The sequence below is a fragment of the Oryctolagus cuniculus genome, chromosome 2 (genome assembly GCF_051225735.1).
Source record: "Oryctolagus cuniculus isolate XC-2025 breed Fujian yellow rabbit chromosome 2, ASM5122573v1, whole genome shotgun sequence".
In the NCBI taxonomy this organism is placed as follows: domain Eukaryota; kingdom Metazoa; phylum Chordata; class Mammalia; order Lagomorpha; family Leporidae; genus Oryctolagus; species Oryctolagus cuniculus.
In genome coordinates, this window is record NC_142868.1 from 145,080,108 (window position 1) to 145,105,855 (window position 25,748).

Sequence of the window (25,748 nt, forward strand, 5' to 3'; positions counted from 1 at the left end):
CCTATTGAGAAGTGACGGAAACTACCACAGAATCGCCTTTTTCTGTAGCCTAGCACTCTTTCCCTCACCTCATACACACACACCTGCACACACCCGCTCCCCCACCTTTCCCAACAATAACACTCTTCCTTTCACTTCAAGACCCAAACACGCGCCATTTGGCAGAACACACAGCTCTCTCACAGGACTGCAAAACTGTAACAACCGAAAGTAATAACGTGGATACTTCATGAAGATATTAGTGCTTTTTTCAGGGGCAGGAATCACAGATCTTTAACAGAGATGACCCTTTGCAAAAGATGATAGTTTACATAGCTTAAGAATATGACTAATTGCTTTTCAATTCACATTCGTTTGTCAGCAGGGCCCCTCTGGGATGGTATAAACTTACTCAGATCCAAATACAGCCTAGTATGCTGCCCTGCGTTCCTGAGGACCGTTTTCCACATGAACAGTCTTATGGATGCACAAATTTCCACTCAAGCCAGTGTCAAGTTCTCATTGCAAGAAAGTAGCAGCAGTGTTTAAGGTAAGAAAGTTTCTGCTTTTATTGAAAATTTATATGACTCAGTATTGTAATAAATAAACATAACCATTTTCACAAAAAATGACAGTACTATGCTAGAGAAGAAAATATTAATGGGGATTTACTCATAGTGGCAAGACAAACCTTTTTATCAATACAGAATAAATATTAACAGCATTCTTGAGCCAATGTTGAGACCCAACAAAATGTAGGAACCAAGCAAGATATAATAAATAATTATCCAGAGAAAAAGATGGCGCATTCTGGGATGGTAAAACTGTCCTTGTAAACTGATGCATGTACGTTAGTCCCCTCCTCACAGCTCACCTTCAAACTGTAGGGCTTGTTTGTGGCTAAGTTAAAGGGCCAACCTCTGAGGAGAGCAGAGGAAGGGAACACTATATCCTTACAGTGAAATGCAAAACAACTGCAGACAACCCCACTGGTAAATAGAACACAGTTTAATAAGTAGATTGAATATGATCTAACTATAAAATTTAAGTAACAGTGTAAGTGTTACATATGGCAGGATGGGGTGGGGGAACATTCATGACATTTTTCTTACCTCCCTGTTACCCCCCCTCCCACTGTCATTATGCTATTACCACCACCAACAACGACAATACAATGTTTGTCTCCCATCGGGAAATGAGAAAAAAATGAATCTTTTAAAAAACAGTTTCTTGAACACTCTCAATACCAACCACTCACAAGGTGTCTGTGCAAATCTATTTCACATGATTTCAAGGAAATGATTAACACACACAAAATGCCTTAAACAAAGATGTTTTGGAGTTCTGTGTATTATCTGGAAAGGAGGGAGGAAAAGGGGCGGTGGTAGTAAAGTACAATCCAGCCGAACAAAACGTCGGAAGTTTAAGATCGACAAGGCGTCTGACTCTTTTCTGGTCTGGGACCCGGTTCGACAACGTCGGGAGAGATTCTGTTCTGACATCTACTGAAGAACACACTTCTCCTCTTTCTTGGCCATCTTGCCTTTGTTTTGCTCCAGAGTTCGCTCCAAGTGCTCATCTTCTTCTTCAGCCCTGGACGTCACACAGGAAACAAAATTATTTTTCTTCGTGGAGGGCAGAGCACCACTCCCCACCCCCCAACCAAACCCCGGGGCCCTTATTTGGATCCCCGGTGGGAATAGGGTGCACCCGGCCACGCGAAAGGCTGCCCCGGGCCTCCCGAGACCTCTGGGTGGGACTTTCCGCAACTTCTGGGCCTCTCGGCAGCTGGCTGCGTCTGGACCAGAACCCCGCAGCGCACTCACTGTTTCTCCTGCGCGTCCAGGTCCCTAACGAGCGCATCGCGCTTGTTCACCAGGGCCACCAATTCATCCAGCAGGAGCTGCTCGCGTCGCTTCTGGGCCTCGGTCTTCTGCCAGTCTGGGGGGAGAGGGGGGCAGTTACCGGCAGGGCCTCCGCACACCCGGCCCGCGTCCTCTCCTTCTCGGCGTTCCCAGTTTCCTTACATTTCTCAGCAGTCTTACAGAGCCACTAGCTAGTGTTTTCGAAGGAGCTGGCCCGTCGTGCTGAGGGTTCCCCCTCTAATTATTCCTCAATATTTCCTACAGATGGAGGTGGCTGCGGCAGGATTAGAACCTGCCAGAGACCAGGTGTGAGCCCACGGCCAAGCGGAGGTGCGCACCTGAATTCAGCCAGAGTGGGGGAGGGAGCAGGAGGCCCGAGAGTCCGGCCGAGGGGTCGGCGGCGGGGGGAAGTGGGTAAACGAGGAGGCGGGAAACAGAGATGGGCGATCAAATCAGTCTGAAAGGCTAGAGGATCTGCCCAGAATCCACCCTCCTCCCCCACCCCCACTCTCACCCCAAACAGCCATTCTTCGCTAATTTCCTCTTCGCTCAATTTTAGCAGTTGGATGTATCTCACACTGGGCGCCATATGCTTCACAATAACTTTAAAAGTAGTGAATCGGCTAATTAGCATTTTTCTTTGAAGTAAAAAATAAATTTGCTCTGCAATATTACACTGCAGCTCTCGATCTCATCACAGCCAGTTTTCTTTTGGAGACGTTTGCCGGGTGGTTTCAAATCAAAGCACTTTGCAAGGAAAAATTACATACTTCTCTTTGAAACCATCATGTTAAAGGTTGGAAAATCCGATGGGCAGTGCTCTTTCCGAGGGTGGGACCAGTTTTTTTTTTTTTCTTTTTGAAAGTTTTAGCCCTCAGTAATATATTTCCTAATATTTTCTCTTCTGATAATTTCCTTAAGATGAGCAGCAGTTTCATTTAATAAAAACAGGGCCAAATCGAACATTTAAAACACTTTTGAAACCAAAGCCAACTGCTCTTTGGCCAGACTGTAAGGGCTTGTAGCTGTCAATCAACCCCCAGTCTACCCCGCCTCCCTCATTAGGAAGGTAAACAATGAAAAGAAGAAGTAGATGATGAGGCAGATAGCAGAACAAATGAGGACCTAGAGGGAAACAGGACACCAGCTTAAAAAAAAAAAAAAATGGCCACTGACTCCTGCAACCCCCACCCCCCAGCAAATGCACTTTCCCAAAACAGAGAGGAGAGGAGTGCAATCCTTTCGGGCTTCTCTCTTCTCTCTCCATTGCCCTGGGCAATCATGTTAAAACTCACATGGCTGGTGCTTATTCAGATAAACCTAACAATGCACACCGCTGGTTACCATGTGAATCTTCACAAACCACACAAGAATGTGCTGGTTCAAATCCCTCCGACCCCCACCAAAGCAAAATTTATTCAAGACAGCAAACTGCTCAGCAGCTTTATGAAAGCAAATGGTGCTAGAGGGAATTCTAGCTTGTATTTACAAATTAAAAATTAGGTGCATCATCATGCAATACAGGTTAGAATAGCAGCAAAAAACTGAAGTTCATCCAATTTATCACTATTTCTTTCACTATAAACTCAACATATACATATGAGAAATGTGCCATAGGTTAATTATTCATATTTCATACAAAATATCTTAGAAATAAATACAATAACTAATCGCTATTACTTCCTTTTTTAAGTGAAATATTCTATAGCATGGAGAGGAATAATTAAACCATTATTATAGAACACTTTTCTGAATATAAGAATTTTTAAAATAATAAATAGCAAAACTGAAGAGAAGTCATACCTATCAAACTTTTATCCTTTAGATTTAAATGAAACCCATAAGAATGCTGGAAAATGCTCTAATTTTGTTCTTGAAATTAAATCATGCTTATTCTATAGAGCAGGCAAATTAATGGACTCTCTGTGTTCAAAAGATCTTAAAAGTCATCTAGTGTGATTTCAGGTAACATAGGCTATAAATACGAATTCAGAAAAAAACCTGCTAAATTTATAAAAATGTGTATATTTTATAGTTATTAAGATGATCAGTTTTGATGAATGCTAATTTTTCCACTTCCAACCTGAAGAAATCATTCTGATCAAAAGATCTGATTTATGATTCTTCTCAAACTTTTTTTTTCCACAAACCCATTTATTCCCATACTTTGGGTTGCAGTTATCCTGCAGGGCTCTGTGATGAAAATCTGTAAACTTACATGAACTTTCTTTCCTTGGCTGATGGACAGTGTTCCTCACATTACATAGAAACCTCTGAAACATTTTGATAACAGTTTTACAACTGTAAAGAAAATAATTTTTATCCACACTACACAAAAAATACAATTGAATTGTTTTTTAATTTAGAGCAAGAAAAAATAAATTTTGACAGGTAATTTTCTTAACTAAATTATTCCTTCTCTGAACTTGATCACTTTTAGACTTTACTTAGTAATTTAAAAAAACCAGGATTTATCATTGAGAAAATTAGGACTTTAATTGATAATACAGATAAAAAAGGAACTATTTTGTTTTTTAACGCCTAAAGTATTGAATAATTTAACAAATCTTAACTTTTTCCTAGCTCAATAATGAGGGTTCCCATAAATGTAAAATAAACTATTTCTAAATTAAGAATATTGAAATAATTTTCATCATTTCAGAATCAAATTTAATTGAAACCAGAATTTAAAATATTCATAAAATTAAAAAATTATATATTAAATTATGATTAATATATTAACATTTACAAACTAGTAGTCAACTGTTGAAGAAATAGTTTCCTGAAGCATATAGATTTTAAATTAGGAAAAGTACAGGTTTTTTTTACTTCCTTATATGGGAATAAATCATAAAATATGTATATATACATATATATACAACCACGTATAAAGGCATACTATATATATTTAAATGCTAACATGAGAAATTAAACTATTTGATTAAAATTTTTAATATTACATTTAACATTAAAATTTACATTTGTATGTTCAAGCCTAAATTTTAAAAAATCCTTATTTAAGCTTTCTCCTAGACATATCATGTTTTAAAAACTTTCACGTAAGTTTATGGGTTACCTGTTAATACAGTTTAAGAAAGGTATAACATCCTATAGGTATAACATCAAATAGGTATAACACCATAGTTAGTAGCTGAGATGATTTTGGCTTGAATAGACAACAATGTGGATTCTGATTAATTTAAAGATTCCAGTGTACTTTTGCTACAAAAGCCATATCCTCTTGCAACAAATAGGATTAAGTTTTGATGCTGCATTTGAGCCAAAGTGCTGAAATAAAGAGATTCTGCATATGTCCATCTGCACTGAACAGATGTTAATTTAAAAAAACTTATGTGTGTGCGTGTGTGTGTGTGTGTGTGTGTGTATGGTTAATTATTCATTCCCTGATTTATTTTATTTGCTGAAATTGATAATTACCTGAAAAAGGCAAGAGAAATACCTATAAACACTTTAACAGAAAGGACCTAAAGTTCTTGTGGTAAACCTTCAACCTTGCCATTATAAATAAGCCTGGCACTTTGATGAAAATTAACACTAGTTTTCTAAAGAGCACATTGGGGGATTGCAGTCAAGTCTTATCTTTAGTTCCAGTCAACTAGCAATCCTGAAAGAGTTTGCATCATCATCAGAACAGGCCATTTGATAGGATTCTACTGCTGTACCTAATCAATCTATGGAAGACTGTGGCTGTGCTGTGTAACAAAGCTAAAATAGATTTACAAATGGGGTTTTAGGGGATAAGCTCCTCCACAGGATTACATATTGATTTTAAATATAAAAAGCTTATCATATAAACCATAACTACAAAAATAGTGAACCTATGCATAAATCCCTTTAGAAGAGCACCCACTTCAAACTCTAAGCCAAGAATAAATCAAGATGTACAAAATCCTAGAGAAGATCCATTTCTTGTGCAGAAAATGAACATACCATTTTTTAAAAGCCTACCCCAATGTGTGCAGAAATGAATTTACCTTTCCTGAGGGGGCATTAAATACTTAGGAACAAAAAAACTATAGGAAAAGTATCTGAAAGATGTTTGTTAGCTTGAGGGATCCTATAACTTAGCTCAGTAGAGTGAAACTCCCGCTATGAAAACACCTCAGGAAAAAAGGGGTAAAAAACAGGCCTAAGTGATTATTATGGATTCTCAGAAGACTGGATGTACTGAATATTATTTTTTGCTCTCAAAAAAGCTGTTAATGTTTCTTTCAATGTGCTATGGTTATCAATACTCTATGCTTTTCTCATGCTGAATGGTTTCAGCAGATTTCTTTGAAAAGTTTATTTATATTAAAATCATTTTATAGCTAGTAAAGGATAGGAATTAACTTCAAAACAAAGGAAAGCAAAACAAAACAAACTAGTGTTCCCCATTCCTGCATTTTTCTGTGGTGTTTTAACATTCAAAAAAGGCTACTGAACTGCATATATGTCTGTTCTAAGGACGGGCTCCACGTACACTGTCTTCACTGAGCTAAGCTTCACAAGGATCAGCATCTCAGCATCGCTGTAGGTGGGCCCAGCCCACTTACTGTCCAGGTTAGGGGAACAGTCTCTCTTTAAGACACTGTCTTTATTTGTAATCAACAGGCTGCTCCTTTCTTCAAGTCTCCTTTACCCTCAACCAGCAATGGAAACTGGGCAAGAGATTTTAGGCACAGACATATATGCATGAGACAGTATAGTTAAAAATAAAACAAAAGAAAATGATAAATCAAAAGCTAAAAAATCTGTATTGTGTTTTAAAATAAAAACACTATTTTCACCCAATCCTGGGCTTCTTTAAAAATATGACTGTGTCCTGCCCCACTGTATGTACAAAAAAGGAGGCAGACAAAATGTTAAAATTATTTGAGATTGTAAGTATGATAGATAGGAATAGGGTTACTGATGAAACTGGTATCTTTTATACATGTCATCGCCCTTCTTTGAAGATGGATATTTGGTAATAATACTGGTTTGGAGGATACAGCCAATATCTGCCTAACTACCCCATATCAAGCTGTATTTTTAGGAAAAAATTATCTATCTATACAATAGAGAGTAGGTAATAAAAATTTAAATATTGTATATTGAGTGTAATGTATAGTCTTTAAAAATTATATAAGGAATTGTATATTATACATGGTATATATATGTACAACTATACACACATACATAAATATAGGGGCTTCAAAAAGTTCATAAAATTATTTAATTCTATTTTTCATCAACCTTTTATAGACCCTTTGACTATTACCCCTTGTATGTTACACATACACATATACAACAACATATATAGTTTTTTCTGTATCTACTTTTCAAATATTTGGCTTTCCAATATTTTTTAAAGATTATAGTGTAACTACAAAAATTATACCGAGATAAAAAAAACCATTTAGAATACTTATGTACTTTATTTCAATGACCAATTTCACAGAACTTCTTAAATAATTTTGAAACATTTTATAGTCTTTATCAACAGTATGATTTGATACATTTGGATAGCCACTTGAAGGAAATTAGCTAAATGAAGCCTTTTAAAATAATCATGTTCTTAAATGAGATATACAAATATTGTCAATGCTATTTATTATCTGAGATTATGGATACAAACATAATTAAAATAAAACTACAAACATAAAAGTATTTAGATAAGTGGCATATATTTTATATGATATATTTATTAAAATATTTTAAGGATAGAAGGCTTCACTTGGCTTCCCCTTACAAACTTAAATTTCTAGTTTCTGAGCTAATTAGAATTGACTTATTATGGATCAGGTACCTTATCAGGTGAAGAACAAAATTACCATAGACAGTCAATGGGTTAAGAGGTCAATACAGAATAGGAAAATCAATTTGCATTGATTAGACAAAAGATCTATTTTACAGAGCCCAAAGGATTAGCTTTTAAGCAGAAATCTCTGGACTATAAGACTGTTTCAACCAAGAGGTATAAGGACAACAGCATTATAAAATGCCAAAGAATCAAAAAAAAGACAGTAAATGCTATACATAATTTAGCTGATGTTTACTGGTATTATTAACCATGCATAGGATTACTATATGATTCATGGAAAGCTTTACAAGAAATTTTGACAGTGTTTCATTTATTATGCCAATCTTTGCCTTGAATATTCACTTAGCAGGAATTAGAATCTTAAGAACTATAGTAGAATGGATAGTGACATATTTCAACGTAGACATCAATTAAATATTTGGTAAAATTTAGAATCTGGATGTGAAAGTGAAAATGATAAATCTTTTCCAAACTTCCCAGCAGAATTAACTTTAAACTGCAAACAAGTAAAACATAATTAAATCAAGTAACTCCTCATATTTTCTATTTCATAGAAATTTAAGCTTACTGAATCAAAAGTTAAGACAATTGTGTGCTTAAGAGCAAATATAATGATTATCTAACTATGAATTAGGGTCCTTGGGTTTATATGGATACTGCTTTCTGTCTATCAGGCATTTCTTTGCAAGTCCTGTAGGACCCTACTAGACGAGACTCAGCAAAACCAGAAGTGTTTTACACTCTCTAAATCTCTGTGACAAATGACACCTCATAAGCAAGCCTCACCCCACCACAGCATTTCTTACCTTCAATGGCTAGCATTGCCCGCAATTCCCGGTTCAGCAGCTCATACCGTCTTTCTAAATCATGTTCTTTTTCCCTAGGCAAGTTGCAAAAGTTCATCAATATGCTAATTACTAAATCATTAAACACTTAAAAGAACCTTTAGGTTACATTGATTTTAGGACTCATAACTGACTTTTCTCTTCAACTTTAAGCCACTCCAAACAAATGATATACAAACCTAAAACCTTCTTCAGACGAACACTTCCTAAGTGCTATTATTTTCTTCCTTCAATTTTGAATGGCACAGGGGTGTATTTTAATCTGAGAATAAGTAGTCTCATTCTTCAATGCTTCTCCTATTAAGTGCTAGGTATGAGGTTATTTTCAAAATTGTTTTTCACTGTTCATAATAAATACTTTTATTTCTAAACTCCATGTGAAATGAATACAAGAAACATGAAAGTACTACTAGTACAAATTTAATATACAGACAATTAAAGATTTGGGATTAGTTAATTTTCGTGCTTCATCACAACTCTTATCAAGTTCAGGCATGGCAGAATTTATAAAATTGGAGTTTTCGCTAAAATAAAACATGTCAACCTGTTCATTCCCACACTAGGTGGCATACTGTAAGAACATTGCTAGTGAGCATAAAGGAACAAGCATTAAAGTCCTATAATGAACTAAAAGCTAAAGCCTATGAATGTTTACAATTGGTCTAGTCTCCATTTTACATTAATTCTTGTAATCATAAAAAGGTCACTTCTGTTTAAGTAATCAATATTTTATCCCAAAATTTATAGTAGTATCACCTGTAGACTAGAAATATACTCTTGCCCTTAAAAGTTAATTTTTTAACTTATAATTTGTTGTTCAATAAACATTTTTTGTCTCTTACCTCCTGAAAATCACACTTCCCTTTGCGCAGTTTATTAAACACAAAAACTGCTTCTATTCCTTGACCTTTCATATAATCACTTCTTTCAATGTCTGTAATGCCACTTAAAAATTCTTACTGTTCAAATGAAAATATTTATATATTATTTTTAATTTTATGCAAAACATACTATAATCTCTCAGGAAAGAAAAAAAAAACTCGAGACTAATAAATATGAAACCCCAAAGAAATCAATAAAAAAGTCCAAGATTTCTCAAGGTAGGAAATATCAGCATGGGCATGAGTACTTACAGAAGAGACAGCTGGTTCATTCTCCTTATTAAGGCATTTTTCTTATTAACCAACATAAACCATTCCTGCATCATGGCTTCTTCTTCTTCTGTGTTCCTTCCTGTAATTCAGGAAAACTTAATTCTTCTCACATGACATTTTATAAGCCAAACAGCAGTTTAACCCAAATAACACAACAAAATATTTTAGCTATTATACTCATATGTATCTAATATTATATAAGAATACTTCAAACAGTTTGTGGAAAATAGAAATAAAATATAAGTTTATTTTGGTGCCAAATTCTTTAAAAATGTGCATACGACTGCGTCTTCAAAAAGTTTATGGAAAACATGTATTATGAAAAAACTATGTATGGATTTTAAAATGTTTTAGACCAAAATAAACTTATCTTTTAACTCTATTTCGCCACAAACTTTTGGAAGTACCCTTATATTAACTTGCTTATGATACGAGATTAAAACCCAAGGTCTGAATAAAGAAATTAAATTATAACACTTATATGATTCAACATGTATATTTTTGTCCCCCTGAATATACCTATAGATCATATTAACATTAAGTACAGTAAATAAAATGTTCCACCTTTTAAATCCTCCCCAGAGGCTGACTTGGTATTATGTTTCAATGAGGAACTCATGGTGCTGACAGACACATGGTCATGATAAAAAAAAGGAAAAAAAAGAAAAAAACATTAAAAAATCATTATGAGAATTAAAAGAGTAGCAAGGAAGATCAGAAAAGTCCAGACTGTGTGAAAGCTTCCACTTGTAACAACTTGCTTTTTTCCCCCTTATTTTTGTTCCTAAAAATAAACTACAAATGTATCTGTATAAACCATTTGGAAACTCATCATCCTTAATAGCCTATACCTCTTGCAAATCATTAAGTACCTTGTAAATGATTGAGCTACCAAAGAAGACCTATAGTTCTCTGTGAAAACACATTGCAGTGAATGTAACATTCAGCTAACATTTGAACAGAGACAATCTAACATCTTAGATTGTGAATTTACTAACTACATATAGGAGATATTTAAAATCCACTATCCTTAATACTCATTGCATTATCTATACATCTTAGTACCCTCAACAAAGTCCAATTTTGTAATTAGTATTGTTCATTTATAAGTAGAGCACAATTATACTCAAGAAAAAGACACAAATTTTCCCTCCTCTACCATTACATTATAAATAGTCAAATTTATATTTGATTCTTCCCCCCTGAATTTCAACTCTGGTTTATTGTTTTGCCACACCATTATTTAATACCCTAGTCCAACTTCTATATGGCATTCATAGGGTTAATAGAAACATCCAATACAAATCAAATATCTGAGCTAAGACTGTTATGCGCTAACTTTTATTTCCTTTTTAAGCAAGATATTACCTTTTAAATTTCAAACACACTGCCAGTTAATTTTAAATATTCAAATATAGAGATATAATTGAGTAAAAGTCCAGTCCTTTCACTAACCCTTCCTCCCTATTTCCCACTCTACACTTCCCTTCTTCAGAAGAACTATTACAGTTTACATCCTATTATATACTTTAGCATGATCTCCTTACAAACCACACAGATAGCCGTGTTCAACACACACATGTATATGTAGACACATATAGGTTTCTTTTCTTTAACATAAGTAAGATCATATGAGAATTATACATAGATCTAAGATTTGTTGGTCACACTGGTCAGTTATCTACTTCATTGCTTTTAATGCTTGCAGTAAATTAAAGGCAAATCATAAAATTTAACTATTTACACATTAACATAAATTTAAAGGAACATTTAGAATAAAATTATCTAAAAAGTTGATTATATGCAAGGGATTAAACATGTATTTTGGAGCATCCCTATAAAATAGATGTGTTGTTCATCATAGGGAGAATAGTGAGGATATGTGGCTTCATTAAATGCTGTTAAATCTTAATGGTAGAAGCAGACTTAGAAGAGATTCTTTTAGAGTCTGAACAAAAGTCTTTATTGTTTTACAGTATTTTTAATCTCTCCTTTAGGGTAGCTGGTTTTGTATTCACTTTGGGCCATGTGATGTCTTGACACTGGTCATGTGATATAGGCTGCGATAGGCACAAATCCCTGGGTAGCAACAAAAGAAGAAAGAGTAAAAAGAAAAAGCTGAGAAAAAGCTTGCAATTTGGAAAAAGGCCAATTGTACCCTGGTGAAGGCCTTTTTGATCAGTGAAATGACACATGTGTGTAATATTAATAGGTGTAGAATTTATGATATTTTATTTTCTGATTAAAGACTTAATTCTTGCATTCATAACCCAAGCGGCTTCTAAAAACATAAACATTTGAAACTTTGTTTTGAGCTTAACTTAACCTATAATTGAGGCTTTCAGGCAATACTAGAAGCAACCAGCCTACTCTTAAATTAGCATCATTTTCTTCAATGGAAGACTGCTTCCTTGAGAATAGCAATATTGATGCGGTACTAATTTTCAGTTTAATTCACGCCTATGATTTCTAGGTAAGAATAAAAGATCTCCTTCCCCTAACTGTTAGGAAATGACTAACAATAAAAGAGACTCGTGTTGCAAAAGGAAGCAGGCCTAACAATAAATATTTAGAGACACATAACATACTGCTGTATAGATTATTTAAATTAACTGAAAAAAGTAAACTAATTCTGTATTACTAAATGCTTATCTGAGATAGTATACAATGATATAAATTTTTACTTAGCTTAGTAATAAAGAAAATTTATTCCAACACATCTTTACACTATTGTTTTTAAGGATTTTAAAATTTTTTTAATTTAAAAAGCTTTTAAAAGCCAGTAAGTTGAACCATTACAAATTAATCCTGACTTTAATAACTGGTTAAAGACCCCTTTAGCTTTATAAGTAACAGAAAATATTAAAGCCTGTGATCACAGTGAGCTTTTCTCATTTCTCCTCCAACCATTTGTTATTTAATCCAATACTAGTAATCCAATTTGTCCATCAGACTTTTAAAGGGCAGAATGCAACTTCCTCAGCTTAGACACTTTTCAAAGTACAATATATTTTTCAAATGAATGCTGGATGTTTCATTTTTCCCAACTGTTCCTAGCTCTAATGCATGAGGAAAAAAAGAACAAGATGAACATTGTTCATACTGATTAAGTAAGAGCTCATTAAAGAGCTGTCAGTGCGGTACTTTGAATATGCATGAAGCATATAATCAGATCTAGTACCGTCACTAGAGGAGAATACGGTAAGTACAAAGGATTGATTTAATTACTTAGAGTAGGCTGTGGTGGTAAAGCAGTCTTGTTAGTGCAAAAAAGAAAAAGAGGCTGTATTCTGGCACTGTTAGAAAAAAGGCAGTTTTAGCTTCTGCCACAATACTAATCTCAGAATAAAACACTTTACATTGTAGCTTAAAATGAAGACTGTCATTATATTATAAAATAGCCATAAATCATTTAATCTTGTTTAGCTTCACCTGGATAACTATCCCTCTTTCAAAATTACCTTTAATTTGTAAATCTCAACCACATTTTTGTCACCTTAGATACAATACTGATCCTTTCAAAAGTCCTATTTTTCAGTTTCATGATCTAAAAAGCTAACTACTACTGAAGGCATTTTTGAAATTAAAAAATGACAAAATATTTCAGTTCAGTATACAGTTCCTAAAATGTAGAAGTATAGTTACACTGCATTTTAAAACATAATACTTCATGTTCATTTCAAATATATTAACAATGAAAACTTAAAAGTTAAGTAGTTTCCATTTTAACATTAATACAATCTGTGGCAATACTTCTTTTATTTTGTATTCTTATAGACTTTTTTTTTTTAATTTGGCTTCTGGAAATGCATTATTTTTTTTTCTGACATCGAAATTTCCTAATGTCAGTTTGTAATTTTAATGAGAAAGGTAGAGATACAGACAGAGAGGGAGCTCCAATCTGCTGGTTCACTCCCAAAATGCCTACAACAGGACAGGGCTGGGCGAGGCAGAGGCTAGAATCAATCTGGATCTTCCTCATGTGTGGCAGACCCAAGTACTTGAGCTGTCCCCTCTCAGGAAGTACATCAACAAGAATTTGGAATTGGAAGTAGGGTTTGGATTAAAATCTAGGCATTCTGGTTTGGGATGTGGGTGCTCTAAGTGTCATTTTAACTGTTGCACCAAAAGCCCGCCCCAGTGTTTTTTGTTTTTAAAATAAATAATTGCAAGGTAGAGGTGCTTGCCTGCTATGCCAACATACCATATGGGTACCAGTTCGAGTCCTGCTGCTCCACTTCCAATCCAGCTCCCTGTTAATGCCCTTGGGAAAGCAGTGGAAGACAGCCATCTGCATAGGAGACTTGGATGAAGTTCCAGGCTCCTGGCTTCAGTGCGACCCAACCCAGGCTATTGCAGCCATTTAGGGAGTGAACCAATGGACAGAAGTTCTCCCTTTCTCTGTAATTCTGCCTTTCCAATAAATAAACATCTTTAAAAAATGAATTTTTGTAGCCAGAGTATGATTTATAAAAGTTATTGAATAAAAAAGAGAATGTTGAGTGGCAGAAGGGACTATCTCTGACTTCAAATCATTCATATACTTAAAAACCACTAAACAGCAACAGAGAATACATAGCACTACACATAGCATAAATTTTAGTTGACTATTGTAAGCACTTAATATTCTATTTCCTCCCCTTCCTAAAAGATTTAGTTTATGATATGATTTCAGTTAGAAATTCATTCAGCTCACCTAAGCATGTATATTTGGTTTTCAGTTATTTATTTCAGAAGTAGTGTTTTTCAAGATGAATTTCAAAATTAATAAAAATGATGTGAAAAACCTGAAATTACAAAACATTAAAAACTGTCTATGCTCGCTTCAGCAGCACAGATACTAAAATTGGAATGATACAAAGAAGATTAGCATGGCCCCTGCGCAAGGATGACATGCAAATTTGAGAAGCGTTCCATACTTTTTTTTGAGCCTATTAAGGAATCCAAATTGAAAACAAAACAAAACAAAACTGTCTAACTTTCCTAGTTAATCTTTCATCATAAATTTTTATTTTAGAAATATATTTTAGTGAGCTTATAAAAATAAGGAATAATATTCTTTTAGCTGAATAAAAGACAAAGTAGGCTATTGTAGACCTGTATACAAATTCAAGATTTCTGCCATAAAAGTATTATGGAGTGCTGAAATCTTGCCATGGTCCCACAGTAGAGATGGCTGTCTTGAAGGACACAATACAGCAAAGCTAAGCCAGTCATAAAATCAAGAAAGCTATGATTACAAAATTTTCCTAATGGTGATTATAAATATATGATGGTTGAGCGGGTGTAATGGTACAACAGGTTAAGACATGGCTTAAGATGCCTGCATCTGATATCAGAGCGCCTTGGACTGAGTCCCACCTCCACTTCTGAACCAGCTTCTTGCTAATGCACCTGGGAGGCAACAGATGATAACCCAAGTACTTGGGTTCTTGTCACCCATATGGAAGACCCAGATGAAGTTCCTGGTTCCAGGCATCAGCCTGACCCAGCTCCTTGTTTAGGGAACAAGCCAATGGATGGAAGATCTTTCTTTCTGTCTCTCCCTCTCTGTCACACTACCTTTCAAATATAAAAATACTAAAAATATAAAAATATGACAAAAGAAGTATATATTAAAATATAAAGATAGAGAAGGTATCTAATTGACACTGGGGAAGCATATTTAATGAAGAGAAAGATGAATTTACTTCAATTGGGTAAGATCACAGAAACACTAATTCCAGGGATGGCATGTGGTATAGCGGGTAAAGCCACATCCTGCAGTCAGTATTCCATATGGGCACCAGCTTTGGCCTGGCTGTTCTATTTCCGATCCAAATCCCTGCTAATGGCCTGGTAAAGCAGCAGACATTGGTCTAAGTGTTTGGACCCCTCTCACCCATATGGTACTCCTGGATGAAGCTACTGGTTTCTGGCTTGAGTCTGGTCCCCCACTGTCCATGCAGCAATCTGGGGAGTGAACCAATGGATAAAAGATCTCTCTCTCTCTCTGACTCTTCCTCTTCCTCTGTAACTCTTTCAAAATTAATAAATAATAAATATTTTTAAAAAAACAGTAACTCCAAAGCCAGTGTTACAGGGCTCCTATGTCTCAGTTTTAGAAAATATTTAAGCTTAGGGAATATACCTATATTATAAATTTTTCTATATAATTAATTTTTCTACTCCAAGAATATCCTGAAATAGCAGTCAACATAAAAGAAGATTCTCATAGTCTTTACTGATGTTTTCAGCAGTAATTGTCTTAAAACTATTTGCTCAGCATGATATACATAGTATAGTATTAAAAGAAATAAACACAGAGGGAAATCCTGTCTCCTTTTGTTGCAGTAAAATAAAAACTAATATACTCTCTCAAAAGAAAACCATCTGGGGCAGGTGTTTAGCCTAATGTTTAAGATGCTTACAGCCGGGGCCAGCACTGTGGCGCAGTGGGTCAATGCCCTGGCCTGAAGCGCAGGCATCCCATATGAGTGTCGCTTCGAGACCCGGCTGCTCCACTACCAATCCAGCTCGCTACTAGGGCCTGGGAAAGCAGTACAAGATGGCCCAAGTCCTTGGGCCCCTGCACCCATGTGGGAGACCCGGAGGAAGCTCCTGGCTCCTGGCTTTGGGTCGGCGTAGCTCCGGCTGTTACGGCCAACTAGGGAGTGAATCAGCGGATGGAAGACCTCTCTCTCTCTCTGCTTCTGTTCTCTCTGCCTCTCCTCTCTCTGTGTAACTCTGACTTTCAAATAAATAAAAATAAATCTTTAAAAAAAAAAAAGATGCTTACAGCCCACATAGGAATATCTGGGTCTCTGGCTACTGACTCCAGCTTCCTGTTAATGCAGACCCAGGGAGGTGGTGGTGATCGCTTAAGTAATTGGACTACAGCAACCCACGTGGGAGACCTGAACAGAGTTCCTGGCTTCCAGCTTTGGCGGGGCCCAGCCCCTGGTTGTTGCAGGCATTTGACGAATGGATAAGAAGAAGGGATCTCTCTTTCTCTCTGCCTCTCAAATAAATAAATTTAAAAAATAATAAATGCACCTCTTTTTTTTTTAACCCATTTGGTAAAATACAATATAGGGATATATTCAGGGTAGCATCCCTCTGCAGATATTGAGTTCCTTAAAAAGTTGAAAAGATAGTATTATGAAAAAAATTATGCATCTATTTCAAAATGTATTTGTACCCAGAGTTTGATTCATAGTTCTACCTTCCAATTCCTGTTTCCTGACAATGCAAGACCATAGAAGGTGGCAGCAGATGAAGGCTCAGGAGGTTGGGTCCCTACCACTCCACACAGGAAATCTGGATTGAGTTTCTTGCCTCCTGACTCTGGCTCTGGCTCAGCCCTAGCTGTGGCAGAAATATAGGGATTGATCAGTGGATGGAAGCTGTTTGTCTGTCTCTGAAATAAACACACTTTTTAAATCTAAAAAAAGTATTTATTTTGTGCTAAAATAAGCTCTTCTTTAAATTCCATTTTTCCTAAAGTAGCCTTATAATTTCTGACAGACTTTTGATGCATTTGCTTCCTACAGGAAGAAGCATAGACAACTTCACCAAAGTTCTTTCTCAGTAAATTTATATGTAAGAAGAAGCTATTCTCATAGGTTGGATATTAGCAGTGGTCTTCTTGTAACAACTCTTTAATAGGGTCTGAACAGCCTTCATTTTTAGGCCGAAGGTCAGTGTTAGGTTTCTTAAGAGGTAATAAACTAAGCACAAAGTTAAGATAGCAGAAACAGATAAATAAAAAAAGCACTGAAGTAGCCATCATCGGAAAGATTGTAACTCATAAACTTCTTTAAAAAAAAAAAAAGATTTATTTTTTATTTATTTGAAATACAAAGTTACAGAGAGAGGTAGAGACAGAGAGAGAGAGGTCTTCTGTCTGCTGGTCCACTCCCCAAATAGCTGCAATGGCCAGAACTGAGCTGATCCAAAGCCAGGAGAGAGGAGCTTCTTCTGGATCTCCCACATAGATGCAGAGGCCCAAGGACTTGGGCCATCCTCTGTTGTTTCCTAGGCACATTAGCAGGGAGCTGGATCAGAAGTAGAGCAGCTGGGACCCAAACTGGTGCCCATATGGGATGCTGGTGCTGCAGGCTGGGGCTTTAACACCCTTTGCCACAGTGCCAGCCTCTAAATTCTTTACCTATGGTTTAAAATATGTGTGTATGTATGTACATACACATAGGTACGTACATACACACACACATATTTTAAACCATAGGACTATATGTATATTTATTTATTTATTTTTAAATGCTTTTTACTGCTTACTTTTTTTTTTTTATTTGAAAGAGTTACACAGAGAGAGGAGAGGTAGAGAGAGGTCTTCCATCCAATGGTTCACTCCCCAATTGGTCGCAATGGCTGGAGCTGTGCTGATCCGAAGCCAGGAGCCAGGAGCTTCTTCTGGGTCTCCCACACAGGTACAGGGGCCCAACCACTTGGGCCATCTACTGCTTTCCCAGGCCACAGTCGAGAGCTGGATTGGAAGTGGAGCAGCCGGGTCTCGAACCGGCGCCCATATGAGATGCCTGTGCTTCAGGCCAGGGCATTAACCTGTTGTACCACAGTGCAGGCCCCTATTTATTTATTTTTAAGGTACATTTAACATACGTTATAAAATGGGAAAAAATACAGTGAGTCACTTTTATAGGCATCATTACACTGGGTAGATACTAGTTTACTTGGAGAATTAATTAGGTATCCTCCAATAACTGGAAAACTTAAATTAACAGCTTCCCTTACAGATGGGTAGCTTCCCCTTGCCAGTTCTCCCCCTTTTTTCAGAAGAGAAGGGAGAACACTTTTGTTTGGGCCATACCAGGCAACTCATTTATACCTGCTTCCCATTCTAGAGCCTTCTCACAGTCATATCACAGGTATGACTCAAAAGTGACTTAAGTTTCAGCAATTTAATTATCACAGATGAGCAGGAAGAATTAGATAAGTGATTTTAAATGTATGTGTATAGCTAAATTAAATAGTGAGAATATTAATAAACTTCTATATGTTCACATAGGTCAGAATTTCTGTAGGTAACTTCTCTTTGGGAGAATAATAGTTCATTACTTTTTAAGTCCTTTGGATACACTGCCTTGGAACCAATTCATAATTCAAGTATTTTATGTAAAACACTTAATTCATAAATTAACCTTAGAATAAAGACCTCTTGGAGCCAGTGTTGTGGTACAGAAGGGTGAAGCTGCCACTTACAATGACACCAGCATCCCAAATGGGTGTTGGTTCTGGCTACTCCACTTCTGATTCAGCTCTCTGCTAATGTGCTTGGGAAAGCAGCAAAATACAACCCATGTCCTTGGGCACCTTGGCACCTATGTGGGAGACATGGATGAAACTCTTGGCTCCTGGTTTTGGCCTGGTCCAGCTCTGGCTATTGTGACCATTGGGGGAGTAAGCCAGTGGATAGAAGATCTTGCTCTCCTTCCTTCTCTCTGTAATTTTGCCTTTCAAATAAGTAAAATTAAATTAGCAAAAAAAAAGACCTATTATAAATGAAGGAATACCTTTATGAATGCTAACCTGCCTTAATTCTGAGCAACTCCTGTAAATAAGACTACGAATTCTGGTACAACCAAGCATAATGTATAATTTCATACTGCCTATAGTTTTTGAGCCTGGTAAACTCAGTAATTCTGAATATGAGGCAAAAAAGATGAACAATGAATTTGCATCTAATATGAATTGCCTTCATTCAGACAGGTTTTTTAAAATTGAGTTTCTTGTTCTTAGGCTGAATTTTTTTTTTAAGATTTTATTTATTTGAAAGTCAGAGAATGAAGGAGAGAGAGAGAGAGAGAGAGAGAGAGAGAGAGAGAGATCTTCCATCTGTTGGTTCACTTTCAGATGGCTGCAACAGCCAGGGCTGGGCCAGGATGAAGCCAAGAGCTTCATCTGGGTCTCCAACCTGAAAGACAGGGACGCAAGCACTTGGGCCATCTTCTGCTGCCTTTCCTATGCCATCAATAGGGAGCTGGATTGGAAGTAGGACAGCTGGGACATAAACTGGTACCCATATGGATATCAGCACCACAGGCAGCAGCCTTACCTATTATGCCAAAACACCAGTCCCTAGATCAATTACTGAACCTCTCTAAACTTGTTTCTTCATCAGTAAAAGGTTAATCATATTACTTACTTCATACGGTTGTTAGCAGAAATTCAGTGAGAAAATCCAAGTCAAGTCCTTAGCATAGCACCCAAGACTAAAGTTAAAGCTATGGTGATGTTCACAAAGAGCATAATAGTGGTGTACACAATATGAATACAGAAGCTAGAGATATAAAGATAACCAAAAGCAGTGATCTCTACTCTCAAAAGGACTCAAACAGTCTGATGTGGAGACAGACTTATAACCAGGGACAGACTGAGCAAGGGTAATTTTCTAAACAACTCCACAGACATATTTAGTCTTAATTACACATAACAAAGTCTAGAGTTAGTATGTCATTGGTCATAGCAGGATGGATGAAAAAATATGAGTGGATCACTACAAACCCATATCTGTAGCTGGAAAAACAAAGTGAATGTCCTACTAGCTGAGCAATGCCACCACTGCATACAACAGATGGTAATGGCTGTAGTGACACAACAATGTGGCTGTACCCCAGGTATCAAAAGTCTAGTTATTTGCAGTGGGTTTTGGAGACTTAAGTAGATCATGGAATGCTATTCAATATAAAAAAATGAGAAGGGTAAATTTCAGGATGGAAAATTATGGACTAATGTGAAGCAAGCCTTTGGTGCAGCAGTTAAATCACTGCCTGGGACACCTACATCCTACATCAGAGTGCCTGGATTCAAGTTCCAGCTCCATATTCTATTTAAGCTTTCTGCTAACTTACACCCTGGGAGGCAGCAGGTAATGGCTCAAGTACTTGAGTCTCTGCTACCCACATGGGAGACCTGGATTGAGTCCTGGTTCCTGGCTTCCACTTGGACCAGTCTTGGCTATTGTGGGCCTTTGAGAAGTAAACCAGCAGATGGAAGATCTCACTTTCTCCCTCTCTCTTTCAACTAAATTAAAAGAAAATGATGGACAAATGGAACACAACTAATGCTTTACTGGTATCAAAATAATGTAAAAAATTACAATTTTAAGGAAAAAATGGATACAATTTGAAGAAAATAAAGTCCTGAACAAGAAAAACAAAATAATTATAAAGGACAAAGCTTTACTGGGAAAGTGGCTTTTTTTTAATGTTAAAAGCACAGAATCTTTAAAATCAGCTCATGAGGGGCTAGCATTGTAACATAGTAAGTAAAGCCTCCTGTGACACTGGCATCCCGTATGGGTGCCGGTTCAAGCAGCAGAGGATAACCCAAGTGCTTAGGACCCTGCACCCACATGGGAGACCTGAAGGAAGCTCCTGGCTCAGCTGCGCCAATCCAAAGCCAGGAGCCAGGAGCTTCTTCTGAGTCTCCCATGTGGGTGCAAGGGCCCAAGGACTTGGACCATCTTCTACTGCTTTCTCAGGCCATAACAGAGAGCTGGATCAGAAATATAGCAGCCGGGACTTGAACTGGCGTCCATATGGACGCCAGCACTGCAAATGGCAGCTTTATCTTCTATTCCAAAGTACTGGCCAGTTCACTTTCCTGGGCTTGAGGCTGAAGCCAGTGAAGCTGGTGAAGCTAGGAGCTAGGAACTCAATCAAAGTCTTCCAAGTAGGTGGCAGGAACCCAAATTATTTAAGCCATCACCAGTGCCTCCCAGCATCCACAGCAGCAGGACACTGGAGACAGAAGAGGACCTGCGTTTCAAACCACACATTCCATGATGAGCCATGGGAATCTTAATTTCTAGGTTAAATGCCTTTTTGATTTTTTAAAATAATTTTATTTATTTATTTGAGAAAGTTAGAGAATTCCCATCCACTGGCCCTGCAATGCCTGCTGTGGTAGGAGGGCTAAGCTTGAAGTGAGGAATTAAATCTGGGTTTCCTATGGGGGTAGCAACCCTACCACTTGAGCCATCATCATTCCCTCCCAGAGTCCACATTAGTGGGAAGCTGATAACCTCATATACTTAGCTTTTTGTGTGTGATGAGAACACTTAAAATCTACTCTCTTAGCTATTTCATAATACACTACATTTTCTTTTTTCTTTTTTCTTTTTTTTTTTTTTTTGACAGCTAGAGTTATAGACAGAGAGAGACAGAGAGAAAGGTCTTCCTTCCGTTGGTTCACCCCCAAATGGCCACTACGGCCGGCGCTGCGCTTATCCAAAGCCAGGAGCCAGGTGCTTCCTCCTGGTCTCCCATGCGGGTGCAGGGGCCCAAGCACTTGGGCCATCCTCCACTGCCTTCCTGGGCTACAGCAGAGAGCTGGACTGGAAGAGGAGCAACCAGGACTAGGACACGGTGCCCATTTGGGATGCCAGCGCCGCAGGTGGAGGATTAACCAAGTGAGCCACGGTGCCGGCCCCGAATACGCTACATTTTCATAAACTATAGTCACCATGTTGTACAATAGATCTTATTCCTCTTATGTAATGGAAATTTCCTACTCCTTGACTAACATCTTTCTAATCTTCTCTCTTTGCCTCTTTACTCACATATAATCACCACTGTACCCTATGCATCTATGAGTTCAACTTCTTTGCATTTCACATGTATGTGAGATCATGTAGTATCTGTCTGTGCCTAGCTTAGTTCACTTAATATAATGAGCTTTTATGTACCTTATTAAATATCTTTATTTCAAGAGGGAGAGCAGAAAAGTATCATGCCTATTTCCTTCTTGCCATGGGCCACATTCATTTGTAAACCACCTAAGTCTAAGCAAAGCAGAACAGTGCAGACCTTTTTCAGAAACTTTCTAGTATATGTAGCATTTCAACAATTATATATATGAAAAAAAAATCTTGAAATCAAATGCATTCAATGATGTTTTTTCCAGACCAGGCCAGGTAAATGGTAAGCTTCAGCAGTATTAATACCTAAACCAATGTTTAACCTTTCCAGTGGACTCATTCTCTTCTCTAGGGTACACAAGACTCATTCATAACAGACTTGTGGGCCCAGCGCTGTGGCGCAGCAGGTTAAAACCCTGGCCTGCAGCGCTGGCATTCCATATGGGCGCTGGTTCTAGTCCCAGCTGCTCCTCTTCTGATCCAGCTCTCTGCTATGGCCTGGGATAGCAGTAGAGGATGGCCCAAGTCTTTGGGCCCCTGCACCCACGTGGGAGACCCGGAAGAGGCTCCTGGCTCCTGGCTTTGTATCGGTGCAGCTCTGGCTGTTGCAGTTATCTGGGGAGTGAACCAGCAGCTGGAAGACCTCTCTATCTGTGTCTACCTCTCTCTGTAACTCTTTCAAATGAATAAATCTTTTTAAAAAATAGACTTGTTCTGTTTTCTGAAAAGGTGTGAGAACAATGTCTCAGAGAAACACTGGCATATATTTCTCTCATCAGATCATTGACAAGCAATAAGGTTCTTCCAGTCTGAGAATAACAATGGTAATAATGATGATAATAACAACATCAAATATATAATAAGGTTATAGAACTTTAACCCAAAGTCATATAGGTAGTTAGTGGTGAAACCAGGTCTCAAATTCAGTTTTATCTTGTGAACTATGACTCTTAGCCACTTAACTATGAATCGTAGAATTCAAAGATAACTAGTACTTTTTTCTTTTAAAGACTTAGTTATTTATTTGAAAGGCAGAGTTACAGAGAAAGGAGAGACAGGGAAAGAGAGAGAAGAGAGATCTTACATCTGCTTGTTTACTCCCCAGGTGACTGCAACAACCAGGGCTGGGGCAGAAGCCTAGAACTCCATCATCTGGGTTTCCTACATGAATACCAGGGGCCCAAGTACTTGGGCCATTCTGCTGCTGTTTACAGAGGTACATTAGCATTCTGTTCACTTAGTATATCTATCACAGAAGGGATTTTATTTATTCTTCCTATGCAGGCCACTGAGATTTAACCACATCAGTGCAGTATGTCCTATCTTATAAGGAGAGTCAGCATTTTTTCATATGAAGAAATATCCAGAGCTTCCTTGAATTTTATGTTCGCATATTATCTTTCAGAAATAGGGAATCCCAAGGCCAGAGCTGCACAGATCCGAAGCCAGGAGCCAGGAGCTTCCTCCAGGTCCTCCCATGTGGGTGCAGGGACTCAAGGGCTTGGGCCATCTTCTACTGCTTTCCCAGGCCATAGCAGAGAGCTGGATGGGAAGCGGAGTAGTCAGGTCTCGAACCAGCGCCCATATGGGATGCAGGCACTGCAGGCAGCGGCTTTACCCACTATGCCACAGCACCAGCCCTGATGCTGGCATCTTATATGGGCACCGGTTCATATCCTGGCTGCTCCACTTCCAATCCAGCTCCCTGTTAATGGCCTGGGACAATCAGCAGAAGATGGCCCAAGTGTTTTGGCTCCTGCCACCCACATGGGAGACCCAGAAAAAGCTCCTGGTTCAGCCTGGCCCAGCCCTGGCCATTGTTGCGTCCAGGCATCTAGGGAGTGAACCAGAGGATGGAAGATTCATTCTCTCTCTCTCTCTCTCTCTCTCTTCCTTCCTCTCGAATTCTAACTTTCAAAATAAATAGATTTTTATAAAAAGCTTCAAGATCTTCCTGTGATTGCTGGGATTACTTATTTATTATTAATTAATTAATTAGTTTGAAAAGCAGAGAGACAGAATGAATCTTCCGTCTGCTTGTTCACTTCCCAAATGTCCACAACAGCTGGGACTGAACAAAGTACTTGAGCCATCATCTGCTGCCTTCCAGGGTACAAATTAGCAGAAAACTGGATCAGAAGGGGAGATGGGACTAGTGCCCAGGTACTTAATATCGTATGCAGGCCTCTGATGAAGCAGCTTAACCTACCAGCCATAACCCCTGCCTCAACTGCTAGGGTTATTGATGGAGCAAGGCATAGTGATTCCTTCTAATAGTCTCAAACTTTTTCTGTCAATGCAAGCACCAGAAAAGGCCTGCCCGCAGAAGTAAATCATTGGGTAACTTGGTGAAAGTGTTAAGATGTTAGTTTCCTTGAGCATGAGGTTTCCAATGTCTTTACATATTCATTTTACTGGACCATTTAGCCAAAATGACTCCTATCATTACTTTATCTTTTTCAATTTTCTTCATCATAAAAGCCCACCAGTTATTCATAACCTATTTTTTTTTAAGATTTATTTATTTGAAAGACAGAGTTACAGAGACAGATTGAGACACAGAGAGAGACAGATCTTCCATCCGCTGGTTCACTCCCCAAATGGCTGCAATGGCCGGAACTGAGCTGACCCAAAGCCAGAAGCCACGAGCTTCTTCTGCGACTCCTACGTAGGTGTAGGGGCCCAAAGACTAGGCCATCCTCAATGCTTTCCACCAGGCACATTAGCAGGGAGCTAGATCAGAAGTGGAGTAGCTAGGACTCAAACCAGTGACCATATGGGATGCTGTCGCTGCAGGCCAGGGCATCAACCCACTGCGCCACAGCACTGGCCCCATTTTTCTTTTCTTAAAGGAGATACTGAAGTGCGAACCCTCACAAGACATTCTTCCTCCCAAGGTCACACATGTTCTATTAGGTCAATTCCAAAAGTCCTCTTATTAAGAGCAGTTCCTTCAGTCAGAAATTCAGAGAATATACTCATCTAATGTATGACTCCCAGAATTTCTAGAATTACCAAGGACAAAATTATTTTCAGATTCCTCAACCTAATCCTCCAGATATGTTAAATTATTCCTTTTATCATTATATACATTTTAACACCCCTTAGACTGAAGAATATCCTTTGTATAACAATAGTCCATCTCATACTTTGCTATGAATCTTATTTGGGCATCCTGCAGCAGTTATTTCTATGCCATCATGTTGTATTGTAAGTCCTTTCCTATCTCTGCAAATCTACAGCTCTGTAGCCTACTTAAAAAGAACCAGAACAGTCACATTTAACGTACTTAGCTACATTCCCACTCAAAATTATGGTGAACTCCAAGTCTGTTTGATTTTCACAATGCAGCTGTCAACACTTAATTTCCTAAACTCATTATCATCAAATCAAATGATATATTTCAGAATTTAGGAAAATAGTTGTCTAGTCTACAATGAT

The 25,748-nt window shown here is 37.6% G+C and overlaps 1 protein-coding gene, 1 long non-coding RNA gene and 1 other non-coding gene across 26 annotated transcripts in view; 2 read left to right on the top strand and 1 right to left on the bottom strand.

Annotated features, from left to right (window-relative positions):
* Nucleotides 1-392: 392 nt before the first annotated feature.
* Nucleotides 393-25,748, top strand: part of LOC127490317 (uncharacterized) — a 48,211-nt gene continuing 22,855 nt past the window's right edge. For both annotated transcript variants that reach the window (XR_011386621.2, XR_007918240.3), the window contains exons 1-2: nucleotides 393-529; nucleotides 23,413-23,523. This is a non-coding gene — a long non-coding RNA (uncharacterized LOC127490317). The remainder of the gene's footprint in view (nucleotides 530-23,412; nucleotides 23,524-25,748) is intronic.
* EHBP1 (EH domain binding protein 1) overlaps nucleotides 524-25,748 on the bottom strand; it is a 380,185-nt gene continuing 354,960 nt past the window's right edge. For all 23 annotated transcript variants that reach the window (XM_070069071.2, XM_070069064.2, XM_070069059.2 and 20 more), the window contains 4 exons: nucleotides 9,629-9,728; nucleotides 8,457-8,530; nucleotides 1,806-1,920; nucleotides 524-1,572 (listed from right to left, as the gene is read on the bottom strand). In XM_070069071.2, the coding sequence (XP_069925172.2) occupies nucleotides 1,482-1,572; nucleotides 1,806-1,920; nucleotides 8,457-8,530; nucleotides 9,629-9,728 (380 nt within the window). In that variant the 3' untranslated portion in view covers nucleotides 524-1,481. The remainder of the gene's footprint in view (nucleotides 1,573-1,805; nucleotides 1,921-8,456; nucleotides 8,531-9,628; nucleotides 9,729-25,748) is intronic.
* On the top strand, nucleotides 14,466-14,572 carry LOC127490404 (U6 spliceosomal RNA). The gene has a single exon (XR_007918366.1). It is a non-coding gene; the product is annotated as a U6 spliceosomal RNA (small nuclear RNA).